This window comes from Diadema antillarum, unplaced genomic scaffold (genome assembly GCF_040938485.1).
Source record: "Diadema antillarum isolate AM-2024a unplaced genomic scaffold, OU_Dant_1.0 seq00000218_RagTag, whole genome shotgun sequence".
In the NCBI taxonomy this organism is placed as follows: Eukaryota; Metazoa; Echinodermata; class Echinoidea; order Diadematoida; family Diadematidae; genus Diadema; species Diadema antillarum.
This window is the reverse complement of record NW_027271273.1, coordinates 52129-67792: the sequence shown is the minus strand read 5'-3', so window position 1 is coordinate 67792 and position 15664 is coordinate 52129. Positions and strand designations below refer to the sequence as shown.

The 15664-nt window shown below is 40.4% G+C and overlaps 1 protein-coding gene across 1 annotated transcript in view; it reads right to left on the bottom strand.

Moving 5' to 3' along the window:
* LOC139729124 (protein sel-1 homolog 1-like) overlaps nucleotides 1-15664 on the bottom strand; it is an 85372-nt gene that overhangs the window by 23173 nt on the left and 46535 nt on the right. Inside the window, exon 17 of the mRNA XM_071640054.1 lies at nucleotides 6378-6500. Coding sequence (XP_071496155.1) covers nucleotides 6378-6500 — 123 coding nt within the window. The remainder of the gene's footprint in view (nucleotides 1-6377; nucleotides 6501-15664) is intronic.

Below are 15664 nucleotides of genomic sequence, written 5' to 3'. Positions count from 1 at the left end.
TTTTCTTTTTCTTGATTTACACAATATATCAATGATGAATGAGATCTGCTCACACACACACAGCACTTTCTAGAAGGTTCTGGTGGGGTATGAAATAAAACAATAATCTTTTCTTTTTCTTGATTTACACAATATCTGCATGATTCTCAATTCACATGATGAACAGATAAAATATGAGTAAATATAACCCTTCCTGTGTGACTTTGTTGGAGTTTGCTGAAAAGCACAGATAATCAAACCTGCAAGATCTCTCCTTTTCTCTCCTATCTCCACGATCAGCGACGCACTTGTCCTTCTAGCTGCAGCACAGTGACTAATTGGAAATAATTGAAGCAAATGTTTTTAGGTCAGCCGAAAATAAGGGTCATTTCCTTTCTGGCTGCTGCCTACCATAGCAATTCTTTTTACACTGTTTAACTGATATGTTTGTAATTGTTTTCTCATGTTGTTGTATGTGTTTGTTTGTTTTTTAATATCTTCTTTGCTTTGGTGAAATAAAGAAACATGATTGATTAACTTGAACATACATTGTATCAAAGTAATCAGCATTTATTGGGGGGGGGGGGGAGGAGGAGGACTTTTCTATTGTCCAGTATTTGCAAGAGATTACAAGTACTGTTTTGTGCATTTTCTCAGTAAGATTTCGCACTGAAAATGCATGAAAACTTAAAGATAATTATGTGCCAGGTCATATTCGGATAGTAGAGAGATGTGGAAAAATGATGGCCAGATAACAGAGGTTGGATTGGTTTTCATATTTTGCCACATGGTGAAATATGGCACAGAATCTTGTGTGAAACCCGCATGGCAACAGTTTGACATAGTTGAGATGTTGAATACCAGTTTGCAATGAAGGACGACAAGCCACCTTCAGTCGCCCCAAACATTAAGAGGTCAACTGCACCTTGAATTGGCAGAGCAGCACAGCTAATCACAATGCACCCACGTTTCACTGCCATAATGTGACATTCAGGAGCAAATTCAGGCATATCAGGTCCTCCCATGGGATGGTGAAAAAAAACTCCGCTGGAATCCGTGGCATAACTGCAGTGCAACAAACTTTGAGGAGTTGCTGGCCAGTGCTCCGTATTTTGGGCTTTCTATACAGCAGAAAATAACGGCTGGAAGGTTCATAGAACCCGAGGGATTATCGCACGGTTTCATGCAAATGCAAGAAACCGGTTCTACAATCCCTCCATTTCAACCGAATCAAGTCAACAACTCGGGTCTATTTACGGCATACACATTCAATCAGAAATTGAGAGCGCTCGTTCCAAACAGGAAGAACATTCCATGGAGCATTTACATTGTATAAAGTCAAGACATCGATGCTGATACAAGATGGAGACAGCGTGCCAATGTGTCCATGAACAATTGATATGAGCTAAATTCCCACATAGCAAACATCAAAACACAATGTCTTCGCCGCAATGAATACACATATCATACACATCATACACGTACCCTAAAGCCGGCGACAGAAAACTTATCATACCCACATAGCATTGAATGCTCATCTATCATTGTTGCAAAACTCTTTGCACACTGTTTCAAACTGCAGATTTTGGGGAGTGGGTAATGTACCTCACTATAGCTGTAGGGATGTACTCCAGGGGAATTTTGCCCTGCATACAGTAGGACTCCATCAGAGAGATATAATATTGAAAAAAAAAGAAGAAAATGATGCAGTTAATGACCAGCTCTGAAAACTGTATGATGAAGCTGATGTGAACAAAAAATATCCATCGCCGTGCTAAGGAAGTGTATCCACTGGGTAGTTAAACTGTAGAGGTTAAGGGTATTCCATGATGGACCTGCATACTAAAGGAGGAAAAAAGAATAACAGTGCTTGTAGTAGAGTGTATACCAGTCAGTGACCTAAATATTATGACCTTTGGCATTATAAAATATGAAAGACTGAGGGCATCATCACCCAAACAATAGTAGCATAGATTTGACCAAAATGATTAAACAATAAAAGGCAGAACATTGGGGTATCATAACTAAAACTAGTATGTCAAGATTTGATAATGATACAATACATCTGCTGTACAAAACTTCAACAAAATCCATTAGGAACTGAGTCTAGTAGAGTGCAGACAAAGAGACACTAGCAACTCAACCATGTTGTGTAATAAGGAGTGAGATTAGTGAGGGCACTGCCACCAAAAGTTACAGGCTAGTAGATGTTTGAAATAGACACCTTCATACCACATTTGAATGAAATCTGCCAAAAAAAAAAAATGTGGCCAGTAAAGTATCCAGTAAAGTATTGAGCACACAATTGTGACGATGCAGCAACAAAACAGCCAAATCCATAGTAAACTCCAGAGCAAGTACCAGGAGATACAACTAGCACACTGTGGGCATCTCCTTTAAGACCAAAAATTTGACAGCAAAAAGCATTCATAATTTTGACAGTCAATAGCATATCAACTTTCTTTGGTTTTGTCTTCTTGAAATATATCATACACATTAACTACGGTGCAGCTAGCTTTGACTTCTGACATAAGGTTGCAAAAGCTGCAACACAGCAGAAGGTGATCTGTTATTAAAGGAGAATGGAACCCGATATATAAAGTGGATTTAGGCAATGCAGCAGTATTAGTATCTAGAACACATCATTGAAGTTTCAGGAAAATTGGACAATCTGTTGAAAAGTTATTGATTTTCACATTTCAGTGCCGCCATCGCTGGATGAGAAGAATACAACATTTTGTGACAGCACACATGGACAATAATAAGAGGAAAATTGAACATATTTTCACTTTTCTGGCAAATTGAAAGAGTGCTTGACTCACATTGTACCTCAGAGAGAAGAGGGAATAATATCATCCTTAACATATACATTTGTATGTCAGTTACAAGTCAAGGGAACGTGTACTTTTGATGAACTTTTTCGAAAACCACGTTTAGCGTAGGCCTGCTAGAATAAAATTGCCCGTTGGCGAATCTGTTCATCGAAGCCTACGCTCACTGGTAACATTGGACGCCAGACATGATTCTTCGGATGTGCATAATGTACAATGTACTTACACAGAGCGCAGCAATAAAGCTGTATATCGTACATTTCATTGCGGGGATTCTCTAATAAACAATATGTAATCCGAGTTGGGCCAGACTTCCCACTGCATGGTACCACCACACAGTCAGGTCTTTGAAATGAAATAACTACACAAGAACGAAAAGTAGAAAGTTGAAAAAAAAAGGGGAAATAAAAATATATAAAAAAAAGGAGAAAGAAATTTAGATAGTGACATAGATGGGGACTTAGACAGAAAAACATGTAAAGGTTGCCAGAGAGACAGAAGCAGAGGAGAAAACCACAGTTGTGTGCAAAACCCATTAACCATCAACATATGCCTGAGTAGCTTCAAGAGTTCTGGAATTTTGCTGTTGCGGTCAAGCATTTCATCTACTGGCAACATGTGACTATTTCAGGGGAATGTTATGAAAAACTACAAGGAAGCTGCTTGAGCTGTTCTTATCGTCAACTTGAAATCAGCACTGCAATGATAAGCACCACATCTCTTCAGTGTGATATTGTATAATACCAGTTTTTACAGACAATGTGGCTACAGGTGGAATGACAGCAGAGAAATTGCAACATGGAATGCAAAACATCTTGTGAAGTTTCCTTCCTTGACCAATACTCAATAACGGGATTCACATATACACAAATTAGCAGGATACAAATCTCAAGATTTGCATTGTGATTGCGAACTCAAGAATCTTGTATCATGTGTGGGCACAATAAAACCATAAATTGGCCTGATCAGCATCATGATGCTAATCCCTGGAAATCTTGTGCTTATTTCTGAATTAACGCGCTAACTTTGCCCCACGGTGACAGTGTGAATGCTGGACCAAATGCTCTCGAGATTTTATATCCCATCATTCAAAGCACACATCACAACAGTATATGCACCACACCACTGTGGTGTGCAAGAACAATAGAATTATCGATTTATCGATTAACAATTAGTGGGCTATTTCTGTTCGAGTAATCATACTTGCAAAAAATCTCAAGACTTGGAGCGCGATTGCTATCCCACTATTTCTAAGTGTGTGAACGCAAAAAAAATCTTGAGATTAGGAGCGTGAACGTCATCCCACTATTTTGAATGTGTGAATGCGGCTAAATTATCTTCTGCTAGTACTTGAATTTGAGTGACATTTAAGCAGAATAGAAGTAAATGTGATCTTGCAGTATAAGGCTCTGATGTTTTTGTGGTTAATTTTCTCATTTACTTTCGATTTTTAGAAGCAAACCTTAATCATTTTGATTCATTACTCCCCAGAGAATTCCAGAGTGTCAATATGCTATATACAGTCCTACGATATAAATCATTAAGAAATGGTCTATGCTACCATTCTAAGGGTTCCCATGACAACTTAACTTTACATTCAGTCTTACTTGCCACATACCCACACCCCCCACACCCACACAGCACACATCCACACGATAACAATGAACATCCATGCACGGGGTGAAGATCAAAAAAGTTTGCATGGACTAGCTGTCAATCATATTTGATGTAACCCATGCTAGTAAGCGGATAGCCAGATAGTCGAGCTGCGTATTGAATTCCACAGATGATTTGTCCCATGCACGCACTTTGGTTTACTCTAAACCCAATCTGGACGGCTTTGAAACTGACGACTACAATGTATTTTTGATTCCTCTAAGCTTTGGCGAAAGCAAGATTCTGGCCCTTGCGGAGGGATACACCATGACTGGGTCTTTCCACGCTCTTCGGTTCGTGGAGAAATAAAAGTAAACAAGCGAAAGGGGATAGCAGCTCTTGCCACACACCACTGCAAAAAGGTAAATATTGCATTGCGAGATGGGCGAACGGAGAGCTAACTGTAGGCACTCCACTGGCTCAGTGGAAGCCAGTGATCTTCTCTAGATATGGATACACTGCAAAATATTACTGTCTTGACTGTACACATGATATATGGGACATGGCTAATGACAGGATAAAGTGCCCTGATTCTTTTTTTCCCCACAGTTAAATGTCAGTATGTTGTCTCCTTTTTTCTTTCCTCTTTCCTGGTGCAAACACTTTTTCTTAAAAAAAAATGCACAAAGAAGAATCAGTGCTATAAATTTTGTGGCATTATCAGACTTTTAGAGTAGTCAATGGCATGACTTCTCCGGTTCATTATTGATAACTGGACAGCATATCCAATGTGGCATGAAGTGTCAAATAAGATTAGAAGCACACTGTCGTGGCCCATGAAAACCTTCTCAACTGTTATTCACACATATCATTAGATAATAATTTGCCCTACAAACACAGAAATATATATATATTTTGGAATTTTCCATGTGTTGGACTTCGAATGTTATTACAGGAAGAAGAAGGAGTCTCCAGTACGCCATTTGACGAAGGCCCGAGGCAAAAATCTTTGTGAATAAAAACCTTCTTTTTGGAACTACAAATGGTGTACTCCAGACTCCCTCTTCTTCTTATATATGTATATATATGAATGTCAAATATGGGACATTTTAAATACCCCCAACCTAGCAGTCCTGCCTCATGAGAGCAGTAATGGTAATGGAGTGAGTGACCTCTTTCCTTACTTGGAAAAGGCAATGCACTTTCTCCCATCATTAATAAATTTGATAAAAATCATTTGATCATCAATGACTCAAAACCAATATGCATGTGCGCAAAATTTCAATTGAATCAAATGAGACTGGCAACCTCGTTTGCTCTATAAATGTTTCTTCACTAATGTTCTGGATCTAATATACCATCAGAATGGTGACACATATTTTGCCACTTTCATTCAAGGTTGTCTTGAACATCAACTGACCATATCAAGACCAACATATGCACCAAATATCACTTCTTCTTTTTTTCAACCCAGGTAGAAAAAAAAACACTGTGTGATGTCCACACGACAGATAAAAACCTTCCCAAGAATATTTTCATTCTTTACTCCTAATTGCGTTTCCATTTCTGCAATTTTGTAAGCACTCTGAGCCTCATGGAATGGGCGTATTAATAAATAATTGTATTGTATTTCATTAAGATCACCCCAAAACTTTGGGAAGTAGTTTGTTTCACCAACTGTTACAATGGACCGCCAGACAATCGGCAAAGTTAACAGAATGCCCAACTAACCTACTGCCTGATTGACCACACAGTGATTCTGAACTTGCAAACCCTCTTAACACTTCGTTTTGCAGGGTTGTAATTAACGGAGAAAGGGCCCTAAGCCCCATCAATTCTGTTGCCACCTAGAGTCAGTCGCACAAGACTTGTTTACGTGGAGGTCCAGCACACATCATACAAATAAAGGTGGCGCATGTTGTCGTGCCTCTCATTGGTTCAGATGGGCGACTGGTAAGGAAGGACACTTACTTCTTGCATGTACTCCCAGGCGTAGATCACCCCCAGCTTGCCGAGCGCCAGCATCACCGGCACGTATGCATCAGGGCTGGCGTCCGCTGCCATGTCGTAGAAACGCTTTGCGAGGTGAATGTCCTGTGATGGGAGCAGTGAATACATATGGGATTTAGGGATTGCATTCGGATGTGATTACGGCAAAACAATACCAACAGTACATTGTAAATGTAAAACAATTCAAACACACCAAAGGATTGAATAAAGTGATCATGATGGGTTTCCACTCCCTGGTAGAATGACAGTAATCCTCAGTAAGTTAGTTAGTTTACTCTATTCATGGGGGGTGAAGTGTCTCAATGATGTTGTCCAGTCTGTATTTCACAAATTACACGATAAACCCTATACAGCGATACTTAGGACAAGAGGAAATCACTTTTAGGTGAGTCTGAGGTTTATTCTCTTTCCCCACTTGGCGCTGTGTGATCAATAATACAAGAAATTTTGACTGAATGCATGAATTCTACATTACTTATAATAGAGTAAACTGTACAATGTACACAGAAGAAGCAGCAGCCGTTCTATCTCCTATCATCTTTCATTTATTGGGGAGGGGGATATCATGAGACAAGACTGTTGTATAATCTGTCTGCAACAAAACATGTCAATAACCAAAACCTTGTTGCTTGTATGTATTCTTCCTGACGCACTACGAAAACCAAAGCTCTTGAGACATTTGCAACATTTGATCACACAAACCATGCAAATATGTAAGCAATGTTTTATGGAACTGATTAACAGAGAGACGGCATCGTACCATTGTAGATAGATAATGCACCCGTTTGTTAAAGGTCCAGTTTACCTTTGGGAGCAGTCATTTGAAAAATGTTCAAGTTATCGCTTTTCATGCATATATGTAGGTCTGTTGTACCGTACCACAAAACATCCTCCTATATAAAAGTTTTGCAATAAAGCCCAATATATAAGGAAATGCCATTATTTTTCTCAATAAACCGTAGTGGTATAAGGTTTAATCTGGAAACATTTTTATTATACCTATTGTTCACATTTTGTATAATTAACAATACTTAGCATCGATTTTGCTGATTCAAATTTTCACAGTGGTTGTTTCTATCCATTACTCACATTTTAGAACTATTTCAAAGCACTAATGCTGGGGTTTTGTTTCATCTCCAAATGGTAAATTATGCCTTTAAACATGAAGATGGTGTCCACTAAAATGTGACTTTCAATTTCACCTTTCAAACTGAATCAAAAGAACAATTTGAAAACTCTTAAGACTTCAAGGAGGTCATCATGCCTTAATCCTTTGAGCACTTAGAGTGTTAATTGGCACATAAAACCCCACAGCATTGTACACACTGTCCAAGGTACCCAGCACAGAAAGGGTTGACCCACTGATTCTGAGATTAATGGTAATTCCTTGCAGACTTAACTCTGTATGTGCAATGTTTGCACGCCTGACTCAGTCGGTGGCTTGCCAAGTTCGCATATTTTGCTCAAACGCACAACCTCACCAAAACCGATCGATAAACCGCCAAATACCACAGTATCATGAAAGTTTAACTTGCAATTCAATTCCTCACACAGAAAGGTTGCATTGCGTGGTGATTGAATAGTGCTGTTTAATTATAGTTTTTGTTGTTGTTGTTGTTTTTAATAATCAAATTCAAATTATCTGTTGCGATTGTGTCTTCCAAAGTCAAGCCTCCCAGACCTGGACAATAGCATAGCTACTGGCCATTTACAAGAAACATTCTCATAACTTTGTCATAAAATTTACATCACTGCAAAGTGTGCGATTTTTCTCTATAACTTTTCTCACTGCATGGCTAGCATAAAAGCTCTAAAATAAAGAGTTACATGGCTTTGAATGACAGACTGCTTTCTCAAAGCATTCAGGTGTTGAGGCCTAAGAATAATATGGCACACAGAGGGTTTACACCATTGCACACATGGACATGTAAGATGTGACACACCTGGTTGTGCATGCTGAACGGGGTGATTTTTTATATGTCTAACACTCTTACGTACCTCCCATCCATCACGTCTTGTTGCTCAAAAGCGTGACAACATACGCTATACAATTTGTAACTATAATAGCAGAGTCACTGGAATCAAACCTGCAACCACAGCACATTAAATTCTCTCCCTTTGGAAGTGGTTTCAGCCGGAATTCCACTACACAGCACAGAAATGCTAAATCACATTAATTTAAACCACATTAAACGCTCAACTTCCAATCAGGCATCCCAGTTACACCTGGGTATTAAAGAGAGGAGCTTTAGGTGTGCATGATAAAGTGACTTGGCTTCTGATCTTCATGTCAAAGGCACAGCATACAATCATCAGACCATGTGTCTTCCTCTGTTATGACTTTCTTTGACCATGGTGGCAATTTCTCAAATACACTCAAGATAAATTCTGCTCAGAGAGGCTTTAATCTTTGCTGACAGGAAAAAAATAAAGGGGAAAAAAAACATGACTCGTTCTGCCTTCGATGTGTAACTCCCACTTTTGCAGCACATCAGGTTACATATGTGACAGTTCTTCAAGCACAACAGCCGCCTCCATTCGAAAGTAATTTGCAGAACGAAATGACCAAAAATACTGCCATGATCTCAACATGCTCTGAAGAGAAACATGTCTCCGAGTACACGGGATAGAAAGAGTGGAGAAGAAAAAAAACCCTGAAATCATGTCACTTAGCAGCAATTATGATTGACTTTGACAACCGCTTGTGAGATTATGTTGCCCATGATGGAATCTACGTAAAATTCCTCGAGCAAACGTCACTGGTGTAAAGAGAGACAGACCAACTCTCAACATCAAGAGGACACTTCTTTTGAAAGCTTGAAGCCATGCACATTTCTGACATCATCAATAAAGAAATAAAAAAATCTCTGCCATGAAATACTGCAAAAATATGAATTTCTGTTCACATCCAAAATTTCAACCTTTCATGAAAACCACAGGCCATGACACGAGTACATTCATGGGGCCAGAAACATCTTCTGAACGTTCAGGCCAACTGAAAGCAAAATGGCACTCCGTGTTCAAATCGATATAAATGTGGTGAAATCAAACAAGTAAATGTAAAGGGTTCATAAAAAATTAGGCATGAAACAAAATGTCATGAAATCTTGAAAGCTTTCACAAAGCCTGAGATTTATTCAATCAAATAAACAAGCTCCTTTGTGATAGTACACTTTCCAATGGTGTTAGTTTGCTGGTGTATTCCTGACAGGGTTAAGGCATCTGCTTCTCAGGAAGAGGTGCATATTTTGGTATGGACATTATTGTTCAACAGAGTTTGGAATGCAATTCCCTATTTTAAAGCAAAGGTTGGTTTCAGAAGCCTCTTTAAGTTGAGCCTCCATCAGCCTTTTAGCTCAGTACAGACAGAATACTGCCAAACGGGGTCTGATCAAATCAGTATTCTGAAACTACCTACAGGGGGTGGTTTCAGAGCCTCCTACAGCAGCCTTTGAGAGGTTCAGCTGCCGTATGAACTCTCTGGGGTCATGAGAGGCTCAGCTTCTTGCTGACCCGGAAGGTAATCCCTGCAGGTCATTGCCCACTAAGTAAACATGTGATTGACCTCAAGTGAATCATGGAGCTCCAGCAAACAAAGGTTACTTTTCGGCATGAATGTGGTATTCGAAAGAGCATGCCGTTCATTGGAAGGGGAACTTGGTTACCATGAGAACGGAGCCAGTCAGGGTAAGCTTAGGAAAAGTGTGAGAACATGACTTGAGCACTACAAACAGACAAGCAAAGATTTTTTGGAAAGGGTTTTGCAATGCTTTGAGGAAGCTGCGAATTTTGGCCACAGTATAAACGGTTTGAGGAGGCTCCAAACTTTGGCCACAGTATAAACAGTGTGAGGAAGCTCCAAATTTTGGCCAAGAGTATAAACAGGGTATATGACTTGAACAGGTGCATAGGTGGCATTAGGCGATTTTTGTAGCCTCTGGGATCACGGGCAAGAGAGACAGCACATTGGTGTCATCCTCCTCAGATAATGCATTCTTACTCTTACCACCACACACCCACGAAAAAAGAATCGAAAAAACATCTGAATATAAACCCGACAAAGTGACATTTGAGCTAATAATGGTGTGGCTCCTATCTAAGGATCTGTCACAGAGAAAGGGCATTCAAGTTCTGGCTGATCGACCTTCAGTCATATCCAATAAAATGTTTTTAATGAGCTTTTCACGATAGCCACACAGTTTCATAGATTGTTTTGGCACTAAACAAGTTATCCAGAGTCAAGGAAGTGTAAATGATGTCTGACTATTGCCACCTACTGCCTGTGATATGATGTGCCAAAAAATACATTACGATACCCAGAGGGATTGATGTAATGTGTGCCTAGGAGACAGTTCTGGTCACATGATTTTGTAGTGCTAGTCTCACTTCAATCCGCCACGACGAGAAATTTAATTCTGAAAGAGTATCCATCAGGATAAAGTCCTTACACAGAATGGTCATGAGGGCCAGGGTACACTGCATATTACAGCTGTTATTTTCGCAAATTAGGAGGTCACAGACATTTTCGCAAGATGTTGCTTTCTTGTTACGACGCTATCATAAATGCATCGTTATCCAAGTGTTTGGCAACATTTCCGCGTGCTGTTAAATTTGCGATCCAACTGTGATTCGTGAAAATAACAGCTTGTACAGTATTGAAGACTCCAAAGCGCAGAACGTGTGCTCGTGACTTACTTGTAGTACTTAGTAGTAGTACATACTTGCTTGGAAGAAATTGCTTCGGAGACAGGATAACTTCAAGATCACGGTTCGCTCCCGATTGTGTTCGCGACACTTTGACAGAGAACAAATAAAAAAAAGATGGGCATTCCAGGACAATATCTAGGTGGGTGAATATTTTCCAGCATATTTTCAGCGTATGCAGAGATGACTGATCAGTGATGTGCACATCGATTGCATGATCAAGCAGTACGATGTACCGGTATGTGTTAGCTTATGCGTGCGGTGGTGCATGCTAATGCAAGGCCGGCCGGCCTAGGTAGGGCAATGCATGCGGGAGCTATAGCTACAGTGTACGAGTATGACAGGCCTGGCCACTCGCTGGCTCGAGTGGTACAGCCGCCTATATACTGTACTAGTATCCGTGGTCGGCGCGGCGCTATAGGTAAGGTACACGTACCCGCACGCTAGCGCTGTGCAAAATATGCCCCGCGCCGGAAGTGCCCTTGCCCACGAAGTGCACTAAATCTTGATGAAAAAGCCACATCCGGGTACTTTTTATGTCATTGGCGATAGCGAGAATTATCGCATTTGATGCTTACTTGTAGTTCAGTTGTATCACAAAACATCCTACCATATTAAGATTTGGCAATAAAGCTGCAAATATAACAGATATCACTAATTTTATGATTAAACCATAACTGCACATGGTTTATTCAAGAAATGACTTTAATTAAGCCATTGTTCACATTTTGCATATCTAATAATACTTGTAACATTGATTATACTGATTAATGAGTTACATTGGCTGTTTCTATCCCTAACTCACATTCTAGAACTATTTTGAAGCACTAAAGATTTTTTTTTCCATCTGTAAATGATATATAGTGGCTTTAGGGACTTGTACAGTCATGAAATCTCACCCATCCATTAAAAGGGACATATTTACTGCTGATGTTGTCATTATTCATAAGCATCGACGCTCTCTTCTTTTGAATGTCCAAGTACTGTATGATATGCCCTCCAAAAATGTTGTGATAGGGTACGAATACATTCTTTAAAAAAAAATAGAGTGTGCAAACTTTATGAGAGTACATTCCTTAAGAGACAGACAGACAGACTGTTCCTCACTGTGTCACAGACGCCTGTGACAAAAACGATCGAGATAGAACCCTTTCTACTAATCCCCTGTGAGCGATAAAGTACATGGACATAAGTGGGTGATCCCGTGTATCAATTTGGTTTGTGCCCGGAGGTACATGTATGGATTTGCCTGAACGTGGCAAATGATGTATGTGTTTTTGCAGAGATGGGAGTGGCGATAACAAGACTGATTCTGGAAGGCGGAGAAGGAGGGGATTTAACTGTCCTCCATTTGCCTTAAGATACTGACATCCTCATCATCAATTTGAGATGGTGTCACAAATGTACGTACACTAGTAGTTATGTACAGTATGATGTACTGTATGCATGGCTGTTTTAATGTGTATGTACACAGGTTGACCAGATTAATGGAGAACATTCTATGTGGTATAGATATAGTACATACAGGCTGACCAGATCAGTGGAGAATTTTTTTGGTGGTATACAATGTAGCTACACAGTATATGCATGTAACAGGAAATACAATATAGCTCACTCAATCTAGAATGATTTCACCCGTTCCAGAAAGTTCTGGGAAGTGCTTACATGTTTGGCTGAGTGAGGCACTGTCCCTGTAGCCCAATGTGATTGGTAGTTATTCTTGGCAATGATGTTTTGTACATAGATAGGCAGTGAGTCATCCAGGATTCCTGGAACTTGGACTGGCTAGTAGGTTGGAGAGAGTTATAGAATGTGCTAGAAAGGGGTGAACAGATAGTATATAAGCTAGAGAAATTCTGCAGTAGGCAGAGTACCCAACACCTCTGCTCTGAGAGTTACGTCACTTCTGGCTCTGAAGCGACTTGTTATAGTCAGTCCTGTGTTACCTGCTGACCGGTTATGTTTGTGGAGATAAGGCCTGGGAGACATTTTGCCTGCAGATAATTAATTTGCCTACATTGAAGATAGACTCCATATTTTTATGTCAATGGACATTGCTATGGAAAAGCTGTGACGGGCTGGATTCCTAGCTGGACAATATTAAGTGAATCATCATTCAACGCATCAACTGGATGTGGTCGTCACAACATTTGGACTCTGCACGTTTCGCCGTGGGCGTATATCGTGGATTTTACCCCGGATCTATACCGTGGACTATTGTAACCTGTGCCTCTGGAGTTACGTCAGAGGAATCATTCATCGGTGCATCGCGGATCATTCGTTTGTGCATCGAGCATCGTATTTGGACATTTCCAGGGATATTGCGTGTAATGCGTACGTAAGTGATTCCATTACTGACTTATATTTATTTCTATTGATCATTATTGTACTGATGTGAAACCGATTACCAGTCTGTACCTACAATATCACTGTTAATAAACCGCCTGAACATCAGTTGATTGTTTCTTTTGTGCGATCATTCTCGGAGTGATTTTGGTCGTAACAAAATTGGGGGCTTGTCCGGGAAGTGAATTTAAAGCCAAAACTTAGAATTTGGAACGTTCCGGAATCCAGAATATTGGTACAGACAAAATACCGGTTGAGTTGGTTGTATAAGTGTGTATTGTGTGTAACACATTGTCACAATGTCAATCAGTACAATGGATGTTCAGGCATTTGTTCAGAGGACAGATTTGTCCCTCAAAGATTTGCAAAGGTTACGCAAATGTGATTTGACTGCTATTGCACAGCATTTAAGTGTAGATGTTCCACAAGGTGCAAGAAAGGCAGAGATTCTTGACTTAGTAGCTGGTCACATGGAGCTCAAAGAAGAAATTGTCACTCCAGATCAAGCTCAAATTTCAGATCAAACACGGCTTGAGCTTGCTAAATTGCAAATGGAAATGGAGGAGAAGATGAGATTAGAACTGGAAGTGAAGGAAAGAATGGAAATGAAGAAACTTGAAGTGGAGCAACAACTGAAATTGCGTGAGATGGAATTGACTCATGCACACGCTGTTGGAAATCGTGAAAGGGCTCCCTTTGAATTTGATTTGGCCAAGAACATTCGATTGGTGCCAAAGTTTGAGGAAAACAGAGTTGATGCATACTTTGTGTCATTTGAGAAGGTGGCTAACAGTTTGAAATGGCCACAGGAATTTTGGCCCATGCTCCTTCAAAGTGTGTTTGTCGGCAAAGCAGCTGATGTGTACTCATCTCTCTCTGAAGAGCAATCACGTGACTATGCTACAGTCAAGAAAGCAGTGTTGAATGCTTATGAGTTGGTGCCAGAGGCGTACAGACATAAGTTCAGAAATTCGTACCGCAAACCAGGCCAGACACATGTTGAGTTTGCTCGTGAAAAAGAAATGATGTTTGATAGGTGGTACAGGTCCCTGAAAGTGGATCAGGACTTTGATAACCTACGTGAGGTTATTCTCTTGGAAGAATTCAAAAAGAGTGTTGCTTTCAGTGTGAGGTCACATTTGGATGATCACAAAGTGACAAGTTTGCATAAAGCAGCCTTGATGGCTGATGAGTATGAGCTGACCCACAGAAATGACAACAGACCACCTTTCAGGAATTTCTCTGGAAACAAGAGAGACAAAATTCAGTCGAGCAATCCAAAGAATGCTGGTTCTGAAAAAGGCACGAGTTCTGAAACTTCATCGGCACCAAAGCCTCAATCTGACAAAGGGTCCAGTACAAGTGCAAATGTTATCAAATGTTTTCACTGTAACAAGACAGGGCATGTAAAGTCACAGTGTTGGAAGTTGCAAAACAAAACAAAGAAGGACTTGGGATTTGTCATGTCAAAAAGTGTCCTACCCGAAAACAGTGTCCCGTTCAGTGAAACACAGGCCATTGAAAGTCAATCTCCCAAATTCAAAGATAGGCTGAAGCAGGTGGATGAGAGCTATCGTAGCTTCTTGTTTGATGGTGAGGTGACCCCATGTACTTCTGGTGAGGCAGGTAAGCCAGTGGTCATCCTGCGGGATACGGGGGCCTCTCAGTCATTGATGGTGGATGGTGGTATGACTTTTCCACCAGATAGTGCAGTGAATGCAAAAGTCTTGATTCAGACTGTTGATGGCAGTTATATGTCAGTGCCACTGTATAGAGTGGATTTGAAGTGTGACCTAGTTTCTGGTCCTGTGACTGTTGGAGTTGTTCCTGAGTTGCCCATGGCAGGGATTGATTTCCTGTTGGGGAATGACTTGGCTGGGGACAAGGTGGTTGCGTCTCCAGTTGTTTCGGAGAAACCAGTGGTGGTTGCTGAAACTGAGCAGTTGCAGGAGGAATTTCCTGGGATTTTCCCAGATTGTGTTGTGACTAGGTCTCAGGCTCGTAGAGCTGTTCAAGATGATGCGGATTCTGTTGATGTGGAGGAGAATTCCGGTGTTTGGTTGGCAGAAACCTTTTTCAAGGATTTGAATGATGGGGTTGCTGTATTAGGCTCCGAGGCTAACAGTGATGGGCTGTTTAGCAAGTCTTCCTTGGTTGAAGCACAGCAGGCAGACTCTGAGTTGAAAGGCTTGTCTCAG